At 40.0% G+C, this 18132-nt stretch overlaps 1 protein-coding gene across 1 annotated transcript in view; it reads left to right on the top strand.

The window, feature by feature from the left end:
- The window catches only part of micu2 (mitochondrial calcium uptake 2), a 154879-nt gene that overhangs the window by 124440 nt on the left and 12307 nt on the right, over positions 1 to 18132 (top strand). The window contains exons 7-8 of the mRNA XM_002940749.5: positions 3187 to 3252; positions 15166 to 15263. Coding sequence (XP_002940795.2) covers positions 3187 to 3252; positions 15166 to 15263 — 164 coding nt within the window. The remainder of the gene's footprint in view (positions 1 to 3186; positions 3253 to 15165; positions 15264 to 18132) is intronic.

The raw sequence follows: 18132 nt of genomic DNA on the forward strand, positions 1-18132 counted from the left end.
TTCATAATTCTCTTGGAGTCCTGCTAACAAATGCAGAGCTGTAAATAGTGAATTAACCAAAGTGCAGTCATTATCATGTCTGAGGTGGGATACACGCACTGAAATGAACACTACGAAGCAGGCGGGAAGGCTGGGAAATTGCCGTGCCAATGATGTCAGTGCTTGATCCATAAAGTGATTTCCACTCCAGGTCCTGACTGACATCCCAAGCATCAGTAATCCACATACAAATTGCAATATTAACCATGATCTGAACAAAAATCTGCGGTTGCTGTTTTCACGATTGCTTCATTCAAAGCCTTGTGTCATAAACACGGCTCTCGTGCATTCCTCTACTGATGGAAATTGCTATTAAACTGATAATCTGTGCACCTAGGAGTCAACTGCAGAGAATATATTACATAGTGGTTGCCAATAGACTGTAAGTTGTTAATGTTTTATGTTTTTTCCATTTGACTCTATACGCTGATATAGGTTATGATGAAATGGTCCACATCCAGAGAGACAAACAACCACCCAGCACCTCCACACAGACCCACTTTCAGTTACAAATGGCCTTCAACACTAACATTTGAAGATAGTTAAATATAATGGGCATACCACATATTTATATACATATAAGGTTGTCTCCAAAGCACAGGAGTGTATTAGCCACAACGCTTAAAGAGATCCTCACCTCATGCTGCACACAGGGTTATATTCAGCCAATCACACTGGGGCACAAGCAACATCAAGAGTCAGACTGGGGGTTTTCCTCTGTACATAGGAGACATTGCAGCAGTGCACAAGTGATATACAGTATGATTATGTGGTGAAATGTGAAGATATTGCCCTGGTCCAATAATATATTGAAATTGAAGCAAACATTATTTTGAAATCCCTTGGCATGATTTGTCACACAAGCTGATTCTACAGGGCTGCTTATTAAATCCTGATGCAAATTGCATTGGTTTCTGAGCTGCAATTTGACATGAATCTGAATGAATTGCTATTCAGCCTTGTATCATGTCATTTATATTCTATATATGCAGTATGTTGTATGTCAGTCTCTATGTTCAGGTAACTGGCACAGAGCAAAGATATGGAGCATCTTCAAAGGCAAAGATCTTCACTGCTACAGGGCTGTGGTTGCATTAAGCTGGTACACAAGCCCAAAACATACACCATTACTGCTCTCCCATGTTAAGCTTTAGTTCTCCTTTGAGCAGCATTTAGGTTTTCTGGTCCTTGTGCTCTTAAAGGCATGATACGAGCTCATGCAGTTGGGCTTATGTAGATAAAATATAAATGTATTTTTTTTTCGACTCAGACAAACATGATCCACCAGACTGAATGGAAGCCGTTTTACTCTTGCAAACTATTTCCAAATGCCACTTAGGCTCGCAGTGTAATGCAACACCTCCCTCACCTTGTTCTATTGTAAAGTAATGGATTCTTGGACTTCAAGTCCCTCTGTTCTCCATAGCGGGTAGTGCTCAAATTCTTTGGAAAGCAAAATCCATCACTTCAAAATGGAACAAGGTGAGGGAGGGGTTGAATGAGCCTAAGGGTGGTAGGAAATGGTGCCTGCAGCATCTGTGTAAAAAATTACATTTATATTTATTCCTGGAAGTTCAGATAGTGTTTATGCAGCTTTTTGCATAAGCCCAACTGCTTGTGTGAATAAGGGGGATGGATACTTTGGAAATGGAGTATAAATGGAAGCAAACATCAGATTACTGGATTGTTCTGGGACAAATTTGTCCATGTTAGCTATTAAGTTATAACTATTAAGTGACTTCCACTGTGTAACTCCATAGTTTTATAAATATGTTTTGTAAATCAAATTCACATTTTGCTATGCAGCCTGTGTACAGTTCCAGGTATAGCCCACATTAGGAGCTGGAGGTAGGTGCAAGTAATTAGCTGTATTAGTGAATAATAAAATGTGACTGTGACCAATAAAGCATCTCCAGCTTCCATGAATGCTTACCATGTGGATTTGCATTTTAAATTTCAAAACAAGTTACTCATAAGCCAATTTTTATTCTTGCTGCTCATGTAAGGACTGACGGTTTCAGAAGGTAGGTGCTTTTTCAACTAAATGACTTTTTCTAAGGGCTGCAGCATGTAAAATGCAATTACTATACAAATATGTTAATCAGTAGAACTGGAAGACGCTAATGGTAATAAAAATAAAGAGCCATCCTAGCTGTAACTGTGATTATCTACTCTCTATCCACTGTGAGTATGTTACAGGGCCAGTGGCATGGGCTTGCAGTACTTTTCTGTTTTAATGGGGCTCATTCGCTAATGTTGGTGCTAAATTGCTTCAAAGCAATAGTGAGTCAGTCAGAAATTAGTTCTGATCAAGCTATGACAGTTTAATGCAGAAACAAGTGCTGTTAGATACAGGATATGTCAGCTTTGTGGGGCTGGTGGGGGGCAATGGGGTGCAATGTGGGGGCATTGGGGTGCAATGTGGGGTTGTAGATCGCATGAGCTGTTTCTGCATGAAGAAGGCCAGTGTTTGACATATCAGTGCTTGATATGGCAGTATCCCTCCAAGGGATTGGTCAATTGGTCTTCATTTTTAAGTTTTTGTAATACTTAAATGCCTTCCTCTACTGCTTCTTTCAACTTTTAAATGACCCCCAGTATCCCAAAAACTATTGCTATGTGAGGCTACCATTTATTGTTACTTTGTATTACTCCTTTGCAGGCCCTCTCCTATTAATATTCCAGTCTCTCACTCAAACCACTGCCTTGTTGCTAGGATATACAGTATTTAACCCTAGCAACCAGGAGACTGCTGAAATTCCAAACTTGGGAGCTACTAAACAAAAATTTAAATCATTAAAAAAACACTAAAACATTATGAATGAAGACCAATTGCAAATTTTCACAGAATATTACTTTCTTCATCATCTTAAAAGTTAACCTAAAGGCCAACTATGCCATTAAATTTTTTTCAAGGGGAACTCAAATTATGTTCTCAAGCAGCACCGCAATCCAAAAATTGCTTTAGAACCATCTGTTTGCCTTGTTTTAATTATTATGTCCAGTTGGGCATAATGGATGAATATCACAGATGAACCCCAAATGAATACTGCACTGCTGTAACATATATAGAACTGATAGATGCACTGCAAGCTACAGAGGTTGGCTTATGTGGATACTGAAATATATCTTTATTCCATTTTGCAGTTACAAAGAATTCTTGGGCATAAAGAAGACATGAAGATGAGCCCTGGAGGTGTAACATCTACACAGGTGATTGGGGGGGGGGGTTCTTAGAGCAGAACAGGTTTTGCTACTGTTCCTTTATAGCCAGATCATTCTGTTTTATCATTTTTGCCAGATTCTATGGGTGAGAAATTATACAAATCAAATTTCTAGGCTTTTCATACCCTGGTATTTATCATATGACTATATGTGGATCTAGAGCAACTGGACTTGCTAAGTAATCATTGAATACGTTTCACTACTCATCCGAGCAGCTTCTTCAGTTCAACTGACTGGTATGGAAAGTCCTCAGCATATGTACTCTTCCACTAATCCAATCACAATGGCACATTGTAACTCTTCAGAGAGGTTATTACCATGGGATTACCATGGTGTGATGCAATTTATAGATACAGGTGTTACTTGTTAGTGTTGCATGAATGGATGTGTGAAGAATTCAGAAACCGTTGGGGTACAGATGTTAGAACAGTATTGTATGTAACAGACAGATGGTTTTGAAGGCCCCCGCCTCTGTTTAGAGATGGTTTCTCCACTTCACCACAAATAGTCTCTTTTAGAATAGCAAAGTCCAAATTTTGGACAAAAACGGCCGCTGGTTTGAAAGAGGTGTAAAAGAGGCTATTCTTGTTAAAGTGGAGAAACCATCCCTAAACAGAGGCGGGGGCCTTCAACACCATATGTCTACTACAGAAACGACTTCAATGATTAAATGTAGAGCAACTGGACTTGCTAAGTACTTATACTAGATACTGGTATTTATCATTTGTTGCTCTCCTCCAACATGAATGTGTCCAAGAAAAAAATGCTTTTACTCTCTAAGGTTACATTGGCTCTAGTGGTAAAGCAAATTATGAAATGTCAAGGTTTGAGCTCTTTAAATTATTTTCCATGCATTATTTAATGTATATTGTGGGGAGCTCAACTTCTGCAACTTGTTTCTCTGCATTAGATTCTTGGCAATTTGTATTTATCTGAAACATGTTATATGGGTATAAAATTTATTATCCAGAATGCTTGTTTCCTTGGGTTTCCCAGATAAGGGGTCTTTCCATAACTTGGATCACTATACCGTAAGGCTGCTAAAAATAATTTAAACATTAAATAAACCCAGTAGGATTGTTTTTGTAAGGATGAATTATATCTATATATTTAGTTGGGCTCAAATACAAGCTACTGTTTTGTTATTACAGAGAAAGGGAAATATTTTTAATAATTTGATTAAATTCCTGTAATTCAAAACTTTCTGGATAAGGCATTTCAGATAACGGATCCCATACCTGTAGTCCCTTACCCAGGCTGTATGCGTTCTTGTATGATGGGCTATGGGCAAGCTTAGCTTCATTCCTTATTCTCATTTTAGAAGAAGTCTCTTAGAGTTTTATGGAAGACTCACACCCACTTTATTGAGACCCCCTAGTATTGAAAATCCTTATTTGTATAATTTGTGATATCTTAAAGAGCAAGAGAAGGTAATACACTAGGGGTGCCAGTATGTTAGGGACCAGGGAATCTTTTCCCAGGACCAGTTCTCCTGTTCTGAAAAAAAAATAGTAGTTCCCAAGGATTCCAGTTCTTCAGACTTTTAGACTTTTCTTTTTAGACATTTTTCAAGTTTATTATACAATGCAGGCACAAGTTGACACGTCTGAAACTGCAAGGGGGCCTTGGGAAATACTAAAAAGATGGCAGCACAACACAGCAATTTTTTTGCAATTTGAACAGCACGACTAGTCCACTGAAAAGTTACCAATTTAAAAGGGGTGCATCAAACCCAGTTTTTTGGGTTCGGCCGAACCCCCGAATCCATCCCTAGTGATTCGGCCGAATACCGAACTGAATCCGAACCCTAATTACATATGCTAAGTAGGATCCGATGGGCGAATACCGAACCGAATCCTGGATTTGGTGCATCCCTACAATTTAACACTCTGGAGGTTCCCTGCACCCCCCTCAGTGTATTGGCTTTTTTGTCCTTTAAAGAATAGCTTTCTATGCAATTTATTCCTTTACAAAATTATTCTTGGGTAGACTCCAATAAAGCATGTATTAAAAAAAAAAAAAAACAGTTTCTGTGATGCCAGATTATTTGGTTTTATTCATACTTTATACACAACGCCTTTAGGGCAAGTACAGGCAATGCCTGGGACATTGCAGTGTGTTTAATTTAAACAGCCAGTGAACTGTGAGATATATTTAATGTTACTGATGAGATTGGGACCACGAATCGAACCTACATACCTTACTAGGATTTTTTCTATACTTTTTCTATACTATCAGTTGAAAGTATCCCTTGGATCACATACAGTTTTATTAATACATTTATCCATACCTTTTTCAGTTTATAACATGGCTGCTATACGTCTGGCCTTGGTGGATGCTCCAGGTGCCTTTCTCACCGACCATATAATTCATTATGTTTCTTTGTTATATTGTCTACATACTGTATTTCCTGTATTGTGCAATAACGCGCTGCCAGCCTTGCCCGTGCCCGGTTACATACTGTAACCGTAATGAGATTTCTGAAATGTTTTTTTTTTTTTTTTTTAATTCTATTTACACAGTCACTCATATCTGGACTTGTTAAGGAAGAGATTTTATATTGTCTGTTTTGCACTTAAAAGTCCTAAGTCTCCTAAGTAGTTCCACTTTAGCCAAAGTAGGCAGCTACAGGATATGTGGCCTTTCCGATGTCCGGGCCTGACTGCTCTCAAACCAAAACAGGAACATCCTCTTAACTGAAGTGCATCCTCGAGACGCTTTATTCCTCTTCAATGCCCAGGGCCCGCTGAGACTGTTTTCACTGCTCTTCTCTTCTTTCTAGAATCCCCAATAGCTTAACAACACACTTGTGTTTCTGTCTTTATTTTTGTTAATAATAATAATAATAATAATAATAATAATAATATTTTGTTAATATGCTCTGGCACATACAACATTTTCAGCAGGTTTGTATGAATGCAACTGGGCTTTTCTAAGGCAACAATATAATAATATTAATGATACTGCTTCTTTTGGCATAAGAATGTTCACTGTAGAAGAAATTCACCATCTGTGTATATATGCACAGTGGTGCGATGGTTAGCACTGAGGCCTTGCAGCCCAGGGGTCCTAGCTACAATTCCAGCCAGGGCACCATCTGCAAGTTTGTATTTACTCCCAGTGTCCGAGTGGGTTTTTCTCTGGGTACTTTAGTTTCCTCCCATACAAATAACATACAGGCAGGTTATTGGCTACTCATGGCCAAATGTTCCAGAAATATCACAAAGTAAAAGAGCCCCAGCCTAATATTTCCATAGGTTAGGCAGATTAACCACCTACCATAAGGGAAAATCTTAATGCCAAAGTTATTCACAAGTAGTCTGCCAGGAAGAAACCTGCTTACAGCTTTGTGCCCTGTAGACTTTAACACCATTTAATTTTATAGTACAAGTAAGGGACCTGTTATCTAGAATTCTTAGGACCTTAGGTTTTCCCCATATAAGGGCAGGGCCGTTTTTATATATAGGCACTTGGGGAGCGGCCCACAGGTGCCTATATAATAAAATATTTTTGCAAGGAAAGAAAAATCTCCCCAGCCACCACTGGAGACTTGCTGTCAGCTACAAACAGCACCGAATAAGGGATCTTTCTGTAATTTGGATCTTTATACCTTAGGTCTATTAAAAAATCATTTAAACCTTAATTAACCCCAATATGATTGGTTTGCCACCAATAAGGATTAATTATATCTAATTATATCTTATTAGGAATCAAGTACAAGCTACTGTTTTATTCTTATTTATCAAAAATGCTTGATGCTGATCCCAATAATTCATTATTTGATAATATATGTGTTATATATAAAGAAGAGAGTCCATGTACAGATGTTGCATCGTACCAAGGTATTACATTTAGTTGCATTGAGTTACATTTAATGACTGACTCCATTGTCGAGAGCATCCCAAGAATAAGCTTTTTGCTGCTCAATTTAGCTCATGAATCGGATGCAATGAATGTTTATTTGTATTACTAGTATAAATATAAAGCTCGGTCATAAATTCTCTTATATACTTCAAGCCCAAGTCTCTTATAGAATGTTACACATTGTTCATATAATCCAACTGCTGCTTTTTGTGATCATCTGCAAGAATGCGCCTAAATATACTTATAGCGTTGTTTATCCCTAATGGAATCCTGCATTTATTTTCAGATGCAGCAAAGGATTTATTTATTCTTTTTGTGAAAACCAACTGGTTGCATCTTTGATATAGTTTTTTTATTTCTTCTGCTTGTCCTACATGCTTACATTTGCTTTCTCTTTTGGTGTGTCCCAGGCTAACAGGCGTCCCTTTAGAGCCGACCATGTTTGGGGGCATTCTAATTTGTGTCACATATCTAAGCAGGGGGTGTGAAAGGCCTTGTGATCCAGTATTCCAATAGTACAGTAGGAGAATATCTGCAGAATCTATAATGATGATATAAGTAAAATACTGTTACCTTCCTGACATACTAGTCATGCCTAACCAAACACACAAAGCACTCTCTGGTACCTTTAGTCTATGTGAAATGAAGTAATTAAAGGAAAAGTATCTCAAAACAATGTAGGTCTCTAAATATAAACTGCATGGAACAAGTTATATGTAAAGCCCTGCTTCATCTAGTCGTACATACAGTCATGATTGCTGATGGAACGATGGAATAAATTTCAGGGCCCCAAGACAGAGTTCCATAACAACTGAATATATATTCTGCCATTTTTTAGGTGATTGGTCCTTTGTGTTCCCGGGTTGCACCCCTATTGAATTCCTGGCATCTTGGTCAAGTTGGGTTACAAATGAGTTGTTTTTGAACTGCTGCAAGCATAAGGTCATATTACACATACACAAAACTATGGAGAACTTTCTGTAAAAAAAAATATATGGGCAACTAACCCGTCTGCCAATGCTAGCAGTATGAGTCCAGCAGCACTACAGGACATAGCAGGGCAGATTTATATATAAAGCAGTTGCTTATTAATTCACGAATTCCCAGTGTTCCACTGGCCATGGGCTTTTGACATCTCTTTGGGCCCCAAGATTCCTGCTTGTAGGGACATCATGCTTTGCACCCTTTTCCTCCTCTAACCCACTTGCCCCCTCCCTTAGGAATTCACGTTGGCTCTTGGCTACTGAGCATGCTCAGTTTCTCCTCAGCTTTGGTTACCAAAACCATCCAGTCTAGCAGCCAATGAAGAAAAGGCATTGTTGGCTTCCATAGAAACTCTGCTCTAGCTGTGCACTCTGCTGGGCAAAATGGCTGTCGGGTGAAAGCTTCTGTTTGTTTTAGAAAAATGCAATGGTGCTGGCAAACAGACAGGATATATCCAGTACAAATGTGCAGTGTGGGTGGGGGAAATGTGCCCAAACTTTATAAATGTAGAAAAATGTAGGGTGTACATGTCCTTTAAAGCAATTTGCTGTATAAGAGACAAAGTAAAGTGATCAGTTTCATTGTGCAGAAAAGAAGGAATATTTCTCTCAATGAGTGAAACTTCCCACAAAGCACAAAGGCTGCACGTTCATTTAAGGTTAGAGTTCCGTGGAGCCAGGCAGAGTTCTCTAAGCAGCACTGACAGGGTATTTTCTGTGATTCAAAGAAGGTTTGTGTTCTGTAGAATTTAAAACTGATCTGTTACTCCCACTAAGATTGTGCTTGGAAATGTGCCAATCCCACCTTGGAATTTCAGCTGATAAAGAGAGCAGCAAACAAGTTGGTGCGTATTTATTATAAATGTAGGGATAGGCTTTGTCATCTAAGATAAGCCAAGATAGGTATTGTTTATATGTGTCTCTTTCCCATCAGTGTGTTGGAGAGCTGCACGCTGTTCGGCTTCCTTGTGATCGCTCACATCATCTCCAATTTAGAAGTGTTATTACAAGAATGCGCTGCTCATCCGCCAAGAGTTTTAGCGAAACACAAAAGACAGGGAATTTTTGAGTCATGGTTAGAGATGGGAGTACAAATATAGGTTTAAAACATTGGACATGCTAATACAGCCTTGCATTCTTTAAATCTTTGCTTAATACATAGGCTTTATTTAGAAATGTTGTCTAAAATTAATCCATGCAAGCCAAGGCTGGCTTATTCACTGCTTTGGACTCCAGAAACAAATTGTATGAATTTTTGTGGAAAAGAAGAGCAAGTGAATGAAATACCGCCAAAACTTTGCACTAGGGTTCTTCTTTTAGCAGCTTATTGGGGGGAAAGTGGTTTTAAAAACAGTCCTTTCCTTTAACCCCCCTGCTCTATGCCTGACGGAACAGGAGGATATAAATTCCCTATACAGGAGGAACCCACCCTGCGTAGACTGCTGCCAGTGACTGCTGGTTCTCAAGATTTGCTTGGGCAGTTAATGACTAAAGGAGCAGCTCCCTCTAACCCAGCACAACTCTTTCTGATTGCACCAAGAGATGGGCCATGTTAGCAGTCTATCCTTGATCTGCTTTTCTTAATAAGATACATGATGACAATAAGGATTTGGGATTCTGTGATGTTGGTACCTTACGTTAACCTCTTGCCCGCTGCAGAAAGTAAATCATATGGTGTCAGCTGTCAGAGAAGCATCTGTGGAGGCTCTACCATATTACTTTTAAATGCCATGTCATGCTGTGTGTTTACTGGCAACACAAAGTGGCGGCAAGATCATAAAGCAAAATACAAAATAGAGTTCAGCCAAGCCTAATTCATTCATTCCTAATGCCCCCACATAGGTGTCAGGGATGGCATGGCATGAAAAATGCCAAATTGTCAAATTCTTGACATGCTTGTGAGTATTGCTCATCTTAAGCAAATGAATCTTGCCCCTGTATGTATGAGCTTAGTCTATAATGAACTCGGTAAAGCAAATAAGGGGTTAACAGGCATCCCTACATCTTTCTTGTGTTTATTCTCATTTTTATTCAGCCTTTCTGTGAATAACTGTGACCCTATGGGTTTTGCCCACTCTGTTTGGCCCCCTGCTCTATGGGTACCAGTAGGAATTCTGTGCTTTAGGGCACATGTATGCCCGCAAGTGCAGTAAGCAAAGGGCAATTTTAAGTGCAAATGTCGTGTTTTTTTTCTCGGCATTATTACAGCCACAAAGGGAAGATGCTCTTGAGGCAGTTGCACTACTCCTACCACAGTTGTGCCCACTTTGCCAAAATTAAACGCAACTGTACACTTTGATGCAAATCAGCCACAGTTGTACCAAATATTTTCTAAATCTGCTTGGCATCATTTCCAGTGTTTGGCGTGAGAGTGAGCCCAGTTTCCTTTGGTGCAACTGAACTGCGGTGATTGACACAGGGTGCTGAGGGAACCCTGGAGGTGATGGTAACACCAGGGTTCCTTTGCTTCAATAGGCTTCATTTTGGACAGAAAGTAGGAAGGACTGAGCACAACTATAGGAAAGTGCAAGGCGCACATTTTGACGTAAGTACCTTTAATAAAAGTGTTTTTATGTGCAAATGACTGCAGGAACAGTGCAGGGACTGTACCAGCGGATGTACCTGGGCCCTTCTAAGTGTTCAGAGGATTCCAAAGTAACCCATTGAAAATGTAAATGTTCATATTTTTAAAAGCCAAAAAATAGTTGCCAGTCAGACTGTAGAACACTTTAAATTTCACATATGCAATAAGCTTGAAGGGAACTCCGGCTTAATGGGTCTGGTTACATCCTATGCTGAAAGCTAAATAACCATTTGTATTAAGTCTTATGGAAAGATTCTCATCTTTCATCTTACCTCTTCAGTAGCATAAAAGACACAGAGGTTATTTAGATATCATAAGAATAGTTCTGTTGAAATCCCAGTGGCTCCCCCCTTCCTTCCCACCCCACAAAAAAAAGTCTCCATGTGTTTGTTGTGTTCAAAGAATGCCACAAAGCTAGTGGTGAAAGGATAAACCGAAATCCCAAGCACATTGTGTGGGTTTAGCTTTGGAGAGGGACAGATGCTAAAAGAAGCGTGTTCTTTGTTGTTTATTTGCCCCCTGTATACAAGTCAGCAAATGTGAAGCATTTCACGGGATGTTTTCTCTCTAGCTGCTTCACTTTCCAACCCTCCTATTTTTCAGCCGTGTGTAGAATGGGTGCCCGCATCAGCCGTCAACAATAAAATGTTGCATTTTCGGATTTAAGGGGTTGAAATGCTTCGGTATATCAATATTTATCCAGTGGGTGCCAGCAGTTTGTTTAAACAGGATTGGCTCAGAGATGGTTAGGATTTAGTTTAACCACACTTTCCGATCAACTCTTCTTTGTGAGATAATAAAACATACATGTTTATCCGCAAGGAATGAAAATAGGCAATTTAAAATGTTACGGAATAAACGTACAATTGCATTCTTGTGGTTACCATGATGTCCAGTCTAACAGGGGACTCCTTTGTGGCTGATGTTGCTGCGACTGGTGGCCAAATAGAAGTGCACATGAGTTCAAGCATTTAATGGAAGACTATGTATTTTGCCACCAGTGACATGGTAACATCAATATGGTTGTTAAACTGGCATTTTGTAGCATTTTAACCCAATTTTACCCAGCAAACCTACTGGACATTGGGGAAATACAATGAGAATACTGATCAGCCTGGCATATAGGCATCTCCTGTCATTAAAGCTGCTCATGCCATTAAGGTCAGCCATTGTATGGACACCAAACGCCTGAAGATCCACTCATATCTTTGTCTGATATGGCCACCTATGTGGGCTACATCAGGCTGATCCAGTTGTTTGGCTCTTAGGCCAACAATCAGTTCATAATGCAGGCTGTTGGAAGAGGCCGGTTAGTTCCTTGCCCCAACAGGAATTTTGAACCTGATTAGGTCTGAAGAAGCTGAATAGGCAGTGTCCGCCCCTGTGCACACAGTATATTATCTGCTGGAGTTTTTTTTAGTGGTGACTGTTTCCATAAAAACCAACAACAGGCTCCATGGCCAGGTTTGGTGCTTTACAAATGGTAAAGAAGAATATGCCATGTTTACCATTAGTCTAAACCACACCTCTCACATTAGATCACTCCATAAATTCAGGCTATGGGTGGGTTACAAAGATTACAGAAGGAGAGGCATCATAGACATGCCAAGACGTGATATGCTGTCCCTTACCCAGTAGTGTAGCATAGTTCAGTTGTATAGTGTAATGTACTGTACCTGGAAGCAATTGGCTGTAGTTGGTTCCTAGTTACTTTTTATGGCTTCAAATGAACCCTGAAAGGGCTGAATCAATTACAGAATAAGTGAAGGTAACATAGCGGGGGCATTAAGGAAGCTATATAAAGACTAGTAAACAGGAACCAGGAATGAAAATATTTTTTGAAAACATTAAAGTAATACTGTCATGGGAAAACGGTTTTTTTAAACGCATCAGTTAATAGAGCATCTCCAGCAGAACCCTGCATTGTAATCTGTTTTACAAAAACACTAACAGATTTTTTTGTGTTTAACTTTGACATTTGACATGAGGCTAGCTATATTCTTCATTTCCCTGGGTGCCACAGCCATGTGACCTGTGCTCTGATAAACTTCAGTCACACTTTACTGCAGCGCTGCAAGTTGGAGTGATACCCCCCCCACCCAGCAGCCGATCAGCAGAACAATGGGAAGGGAGCAAGATAGCAGCTCCCAGTAGGTATCAGAATAGCACTCAGTAGTAAGAAATCCAAGTCCGGCTTGGGACTCCTCCAGTTACATGGGAGTAGGAGAAACAATAGGTTAGCTGAAAGCAGTTCTAATGTGTAGCGCTGGCTGAAAGCGCAGACTCAGGCACAATGCACTGAGATGGCGCCTACACACCAATATTACAGCTAAAAATACATTTGTTGGTTCAAGAATAAAATTTGAAATAGTAGAGTGAATTATTTGCTGTGTAAAAAGTGTAATTTAGAAATGAACAGTACCACATAACAGTACACTAGCTTTAATCAGGAACAAGCTACATTTGTTAATAGCCGGTACAAAGAGATACCATTAAACTGTACCAGCATAAGCATTCCCTTTACTACACTACAGTTCCTTAAGTCTATTTAGTGTCTTATATCCTATAAACTAGAATTTCATGCTTGAGAGTGCTTAGAAGTCTGTATTTCACCTGCTGTCCAGTTACATTTTAGCTACTAAAATTAAAGTGTTTAGCCCACTAGATGTTGATCATGCAGTCTCTATTCTTATGGACAAATGTGCCCACTTTGCTGTATATTTGACTCTTAAAAATTGTGTTCTCAAATTGACAACACCAGCAGTACCTGGACTTTAATGCTGCCTGATGCATTTATATGATATTATATTGTTCGCAGTATTCTCTCACGTTCTATAGACTGTGCCTCTGGGACCTTGGTTTTTAGGGATTATCTTTATGTTTTTCTACAACATTAGTCTAAAGCTGGCTATGCATGTCTAGATATAGTCAGCCAGTTTCAATAATTTTATTTATACTGCTCAGCCGTCTTGGCACGCATTTCAGCTCACAGACGATCAGATACCTTGGCTGGTTTATAACCACCTTAAGAGGTCGTGGTAACACCGAGCTATTGGTTTTTGTGACCGTGCCAATCCCAGCTTTTAAAGTATGCATCAGATTACTCTATACATCTGACAGGTCTTCACAAAACACTGATCTGGCCATACTGGGCGTCTGATTGGGCAGACCTAATCTAGCTCATTAATGAGAGAGATTGCAGGCACGCTGCATAGCTCTGTAATGAAACCTTTCCAGCGCTGCCGGTGGAGATATTCCAATTTCCACACCAGCACAGGGAAGAGTGCATTTATAAAGCTCTAATGGTAACTGGTGGAGAACATAATTAACAAGATTATGCTGGCACGTATAGTCAAGGATTCATATACTTGGCAGGTGTTTCATATCAAAACCCATACATCGCCAGTGAGTTCATCTTGAACGTGGTATCTGCAGATAGGCCTTAATCTCGGCGATATGCAGAAATCCCACCAATTACTAAGTATTACTTTAGATAAGAACCCATCTGAGGTTAACAGGAGCAAGTTTACAAGAATGGAAATGAAGCCTACACAGTCCTGGCTGTATTATCTAATAAGCATTGTGTGTCTTACATAAGCAGCAAGCCATAAATCATGTGACTAATAACAATTTGCAAGAAAGCTTGTCTCCATGAAGAACTACTATTGGCATGAGAAGATGCTTTTTGCTCCCTGATGGGCAAGTAAGTCCTGATAAGAAGGTCATTTTTACTGGCACAAATTGCCAGCCCGCAGCTTTTAATTAGTCATTGTTTGACGTAACGTCTAACGATCTTGTTTATATGAGGAGGGCAGATTGGCATGCCTGAACTATTCAGCACCTTGCCCTTAATATATGCTCAGGAATTTCACTTAATGAACCTTTCATCCATTCATTTTAGTGAGTGTCTACACACTATTTCAAGCCACGTTGCTTTGCCATGTTTCACACTGTTGGACAGTTGTTTTTTTCACATAAAACCAGCTATGAAAGATTAAAAAAACCTACGTACACACATTACAAAAATTAATATTTTTAGAGAAAAGTGTTTGATTTTCTTTTTCTTTACTAAGGGCTAAACTCCACTGGAGATTTTGTAGGAAGCTGTTGGATCAACAAAAGACACCCTACAAGTCGGATGTAGTTGCACAGGTTAAAATATAATAAAGTCCATTTAATGTAAATTATGGATTCATTGGGGTCTTAATCTACACTTCTCAGCCAAGATGGGTCAAGCGTAGCCCGGTGAATCAGTCCTGAAATGGAAAAAGTAGCCACTTACTATAAATTACTCGACTAGTGGGTAGGCTGGCCTTTTGGCTTTAGGTAAAAGTCCTTGATAGCTTCTACTTGCAAGAGTTCAATTTTATGTTATTCATTTTCTTTCTTTTTGTTCTTATTGAAATTTACACCATCCCAAATGTATCACAGAAGCTGGTTTTGATTGATAACTGTAGTTTTACTTTGCAGGAACCATCTACAGACAGTTCTGACGTCAATACAACATTGCTTGTCCATTTCTTTGGCCGCGGAGGGAGAGAGAAGCTCCAGTACTCAGAATTTTACAAGTAGGTACAGTTTTTGATCAGCCATAGCCAGTGTAATAATGTAATGCACTATATCAGCAAAAGTGTTGATGTGGTTATGTTTACTAGATAGCAGTCTTAGCAATAATTTGGCCAGTAATTGGTTGTCTTAGTGAGCTGTGATTGGTTGCTCACAACAGCCTAAAGAATAACCAGTTACCTATTAAATTATCCTTTCAACTAAATAGCATGGGAAAAAAGGCCAACTAAATTCTCTACCTGGCCACAAGGTTCAATCCACTCATCTATTACTAATTATGTCCAGATCGTTCCCACTGTCCCCCTGAACCAATCCCCCCAGCCCAAATGTTCCTGACAGTTAGAAAAGTGTTTACACTATAACTCAGACTGCTGCCAATACTTCCAAATTTACCAGTTCAAGTATCTATCAAGCAAGTTTGAAAAACACATACTATATTTTGTAATAAGCCAATAATACCCCTGACCATTTTCCTTTGCATGTATGCTAGGCAGCACACGGAATAGTGTTTCCCTCCAGCTGCTAGCGTGCAGATAGAGTGGCTAGAAAGGGATTATACAACTAGAATTAATGTTGTGGCATTCACAGCTACTGTATATGGGTCTATATGTGAAGGAGAGTTAAGACTGTGATCCTGTATATAGTCCAGCAGGCTGTGATAAGTACTTTGTAGATTTTGCACAATAAAGCAAAGCATTTTGCTGCCTTAAGAAAAATTGCACATAGCAAATGTAGCGTACTTGGGTCTTACTGCTCAGTAAGCTATAATGAAGTGTATATCGTTTCCCATACTTACAGAATAGATGCATTGGATGGGAGGGAGTCCTCTAGGTTAATTATTTTGAGATTTGGGGTGAAAATGTTTATTTTATGCTTTGGTTAAAGATGAAAGTTTGTCTCATTGTGGCTGCGTTTGTTGTTTATATGTCAAAGAACACAACATGTACTTAGGGGGTTTCATAGCTACTGTGCTACAGTCTGGGGTTTCATAGCTACTGTGCTACAGTCTGGGGTTTCATAGCTACTGTGCTACAGTCTGGGGTTTCATAGCTACTGTGTTACAGTCTGGGGTTTCATAGCTACTGTGCTACAGTCTGGGGTTTCATAGCTACTGTGCTACAGTCTGGGGTTTCATAGCTACTGTGTTACAGTCTGGGGTTTCATAGCTACTGTGCTACAGTCTGGGGTTTCATAGCTACTGTGCTACAGTCTGGGGTTTCATAGCTACTGTGCTACAGTCTGGGGTTTCATAGCTACTGTGTTACAGTCTGGGGTTTCATAGCTACTGTGCTACAGTCTGGGGTTTCATAGCTACTGTGCTACAGTCTGGGGTTTCATAGCTACTGTGCTACAGTCTGGGGTTTCACACCTACTGTGTTACAGTCTGGGGTTTCATACCTACTGTGCTACAGTCTGGGGTTTCATACCTACTGTGCTACAGTCTGGGGTTTCATACCTACTGTGCTACAGTCTTGGGGTTTCATACCTACTGTGCTACAGTCTGGGGTTTCATACCTACTGTGCTACAGTCTTGGGGTTTCATACCTACTGTGCTACAGTCTTGGGGTTTCATACCTACTGTGCTACAGTCTGGGGTTTCATACCTACTGTGCTACAGTCTGGGGTTTCACACCTACTGTGTTACAGTCTGGGGTTTCATACCTACTGTGCTACAGTCTGGGGTTTCATACCTACTGTGCTACAGTCTTGGGGTTTCATACCTACTGTGCTACAGTCTGGGGTTTCATACCTACTGTGCTACAGTCTGGGGTTTCACACCTACTGTGTTACAGTCTGGGGTTTCATACCTACTGTGCTACAGTCTGGGGTTTCATACCTACTGTGCTACAGTCTGGGGTTTCATACCTACTGTGCTACAGTCTGGGGTTTCACACCTACTGTGCTACAGTCTGGGGTTTCATAGCTACTGTGCTACAGTCTGGGGTTTCATAGCTACTGTGCTACAGTCTGGGGTTTCATAGCTACTGTGCTACAGTCTGGGGTTTCACACCTACTGTGTTACAGTCTGGGGTTTCATACCTACTGTGTTACAGTCTGCCCAAAATCACACAATACTGTAACATTCCATGCTGTCTTAGAGACTCCTTGCTTTTCCCCTTGGCAGAATTCTTTAAAACAAAATCTATAAATGTTTTATTGAAACCCCACTTATAGCAAATATGAACATTCGCCCTCACATTTCCACTCTGCCCATGGATACTATGTAACGCTGAGGTGACTTCCATACTTATATTTTATAGTAGTGGGTACATTATTGACCATATTATGTACAGGACATTATAACACTGTAAGCTTTGGGTTTTATAGCTCATTAACTGGGCAAGTGGCACACTGTACTTGCAGATATGACATGACAGAAGTAGGGCCATCATTTCTTCAGTGTAGGGGGGGTAGGCCTCTAGTCTGGTTAATGGACCTATGAATGCCACTGCTGATGTCCCAGTGATGGTTTCTGTGATTTCCTATACTAATTTACAGCAGTATGGGGAAGATTTGGGGTTATCACCAGTCCAGTTCTTAGTAGCCAGAATTTCCCTATTAATTCTTCGTTGGCCTCCTATGAGATTTGCCTGGAGGGTGATTTCATGCTTTTGGCGGTTTGGGTTTGGGTATTTGGCAGTAGGCATAGCAAACATTGTGCTCAGTGTCCCAGTTGAAGAATACTGCCGTTTCATCTATATCGTTACTCTTTGCTCTCCGTTTTCCCTCTCTCCCCTGCAGCCCTTTTCCATAAGCCACTACCAGTGGAATGCCCATTGGAATCCTGCTTTCCTGGTAAAGAGAAGGGGCAGCAGCCTTAATAGGATTTGTTTGTATATGGAGCATAACCTGGAATGCCTCTGCCTTCCC

This window comes from Xenopus tropicalis, chromosome 2 (assembly GCF_000004195.4).
Source record: "Xenopus tropicalis strain Nigerian chromosome 2, UCB_Xtro_10.0, whole genome shotgun sequence".
Taxonomy (NCBI): Eukaryota; Metazoa; Chordata; class Amphibia; order Anura; family Pipidae; genus Xenopus; species Xenopus tropicalis.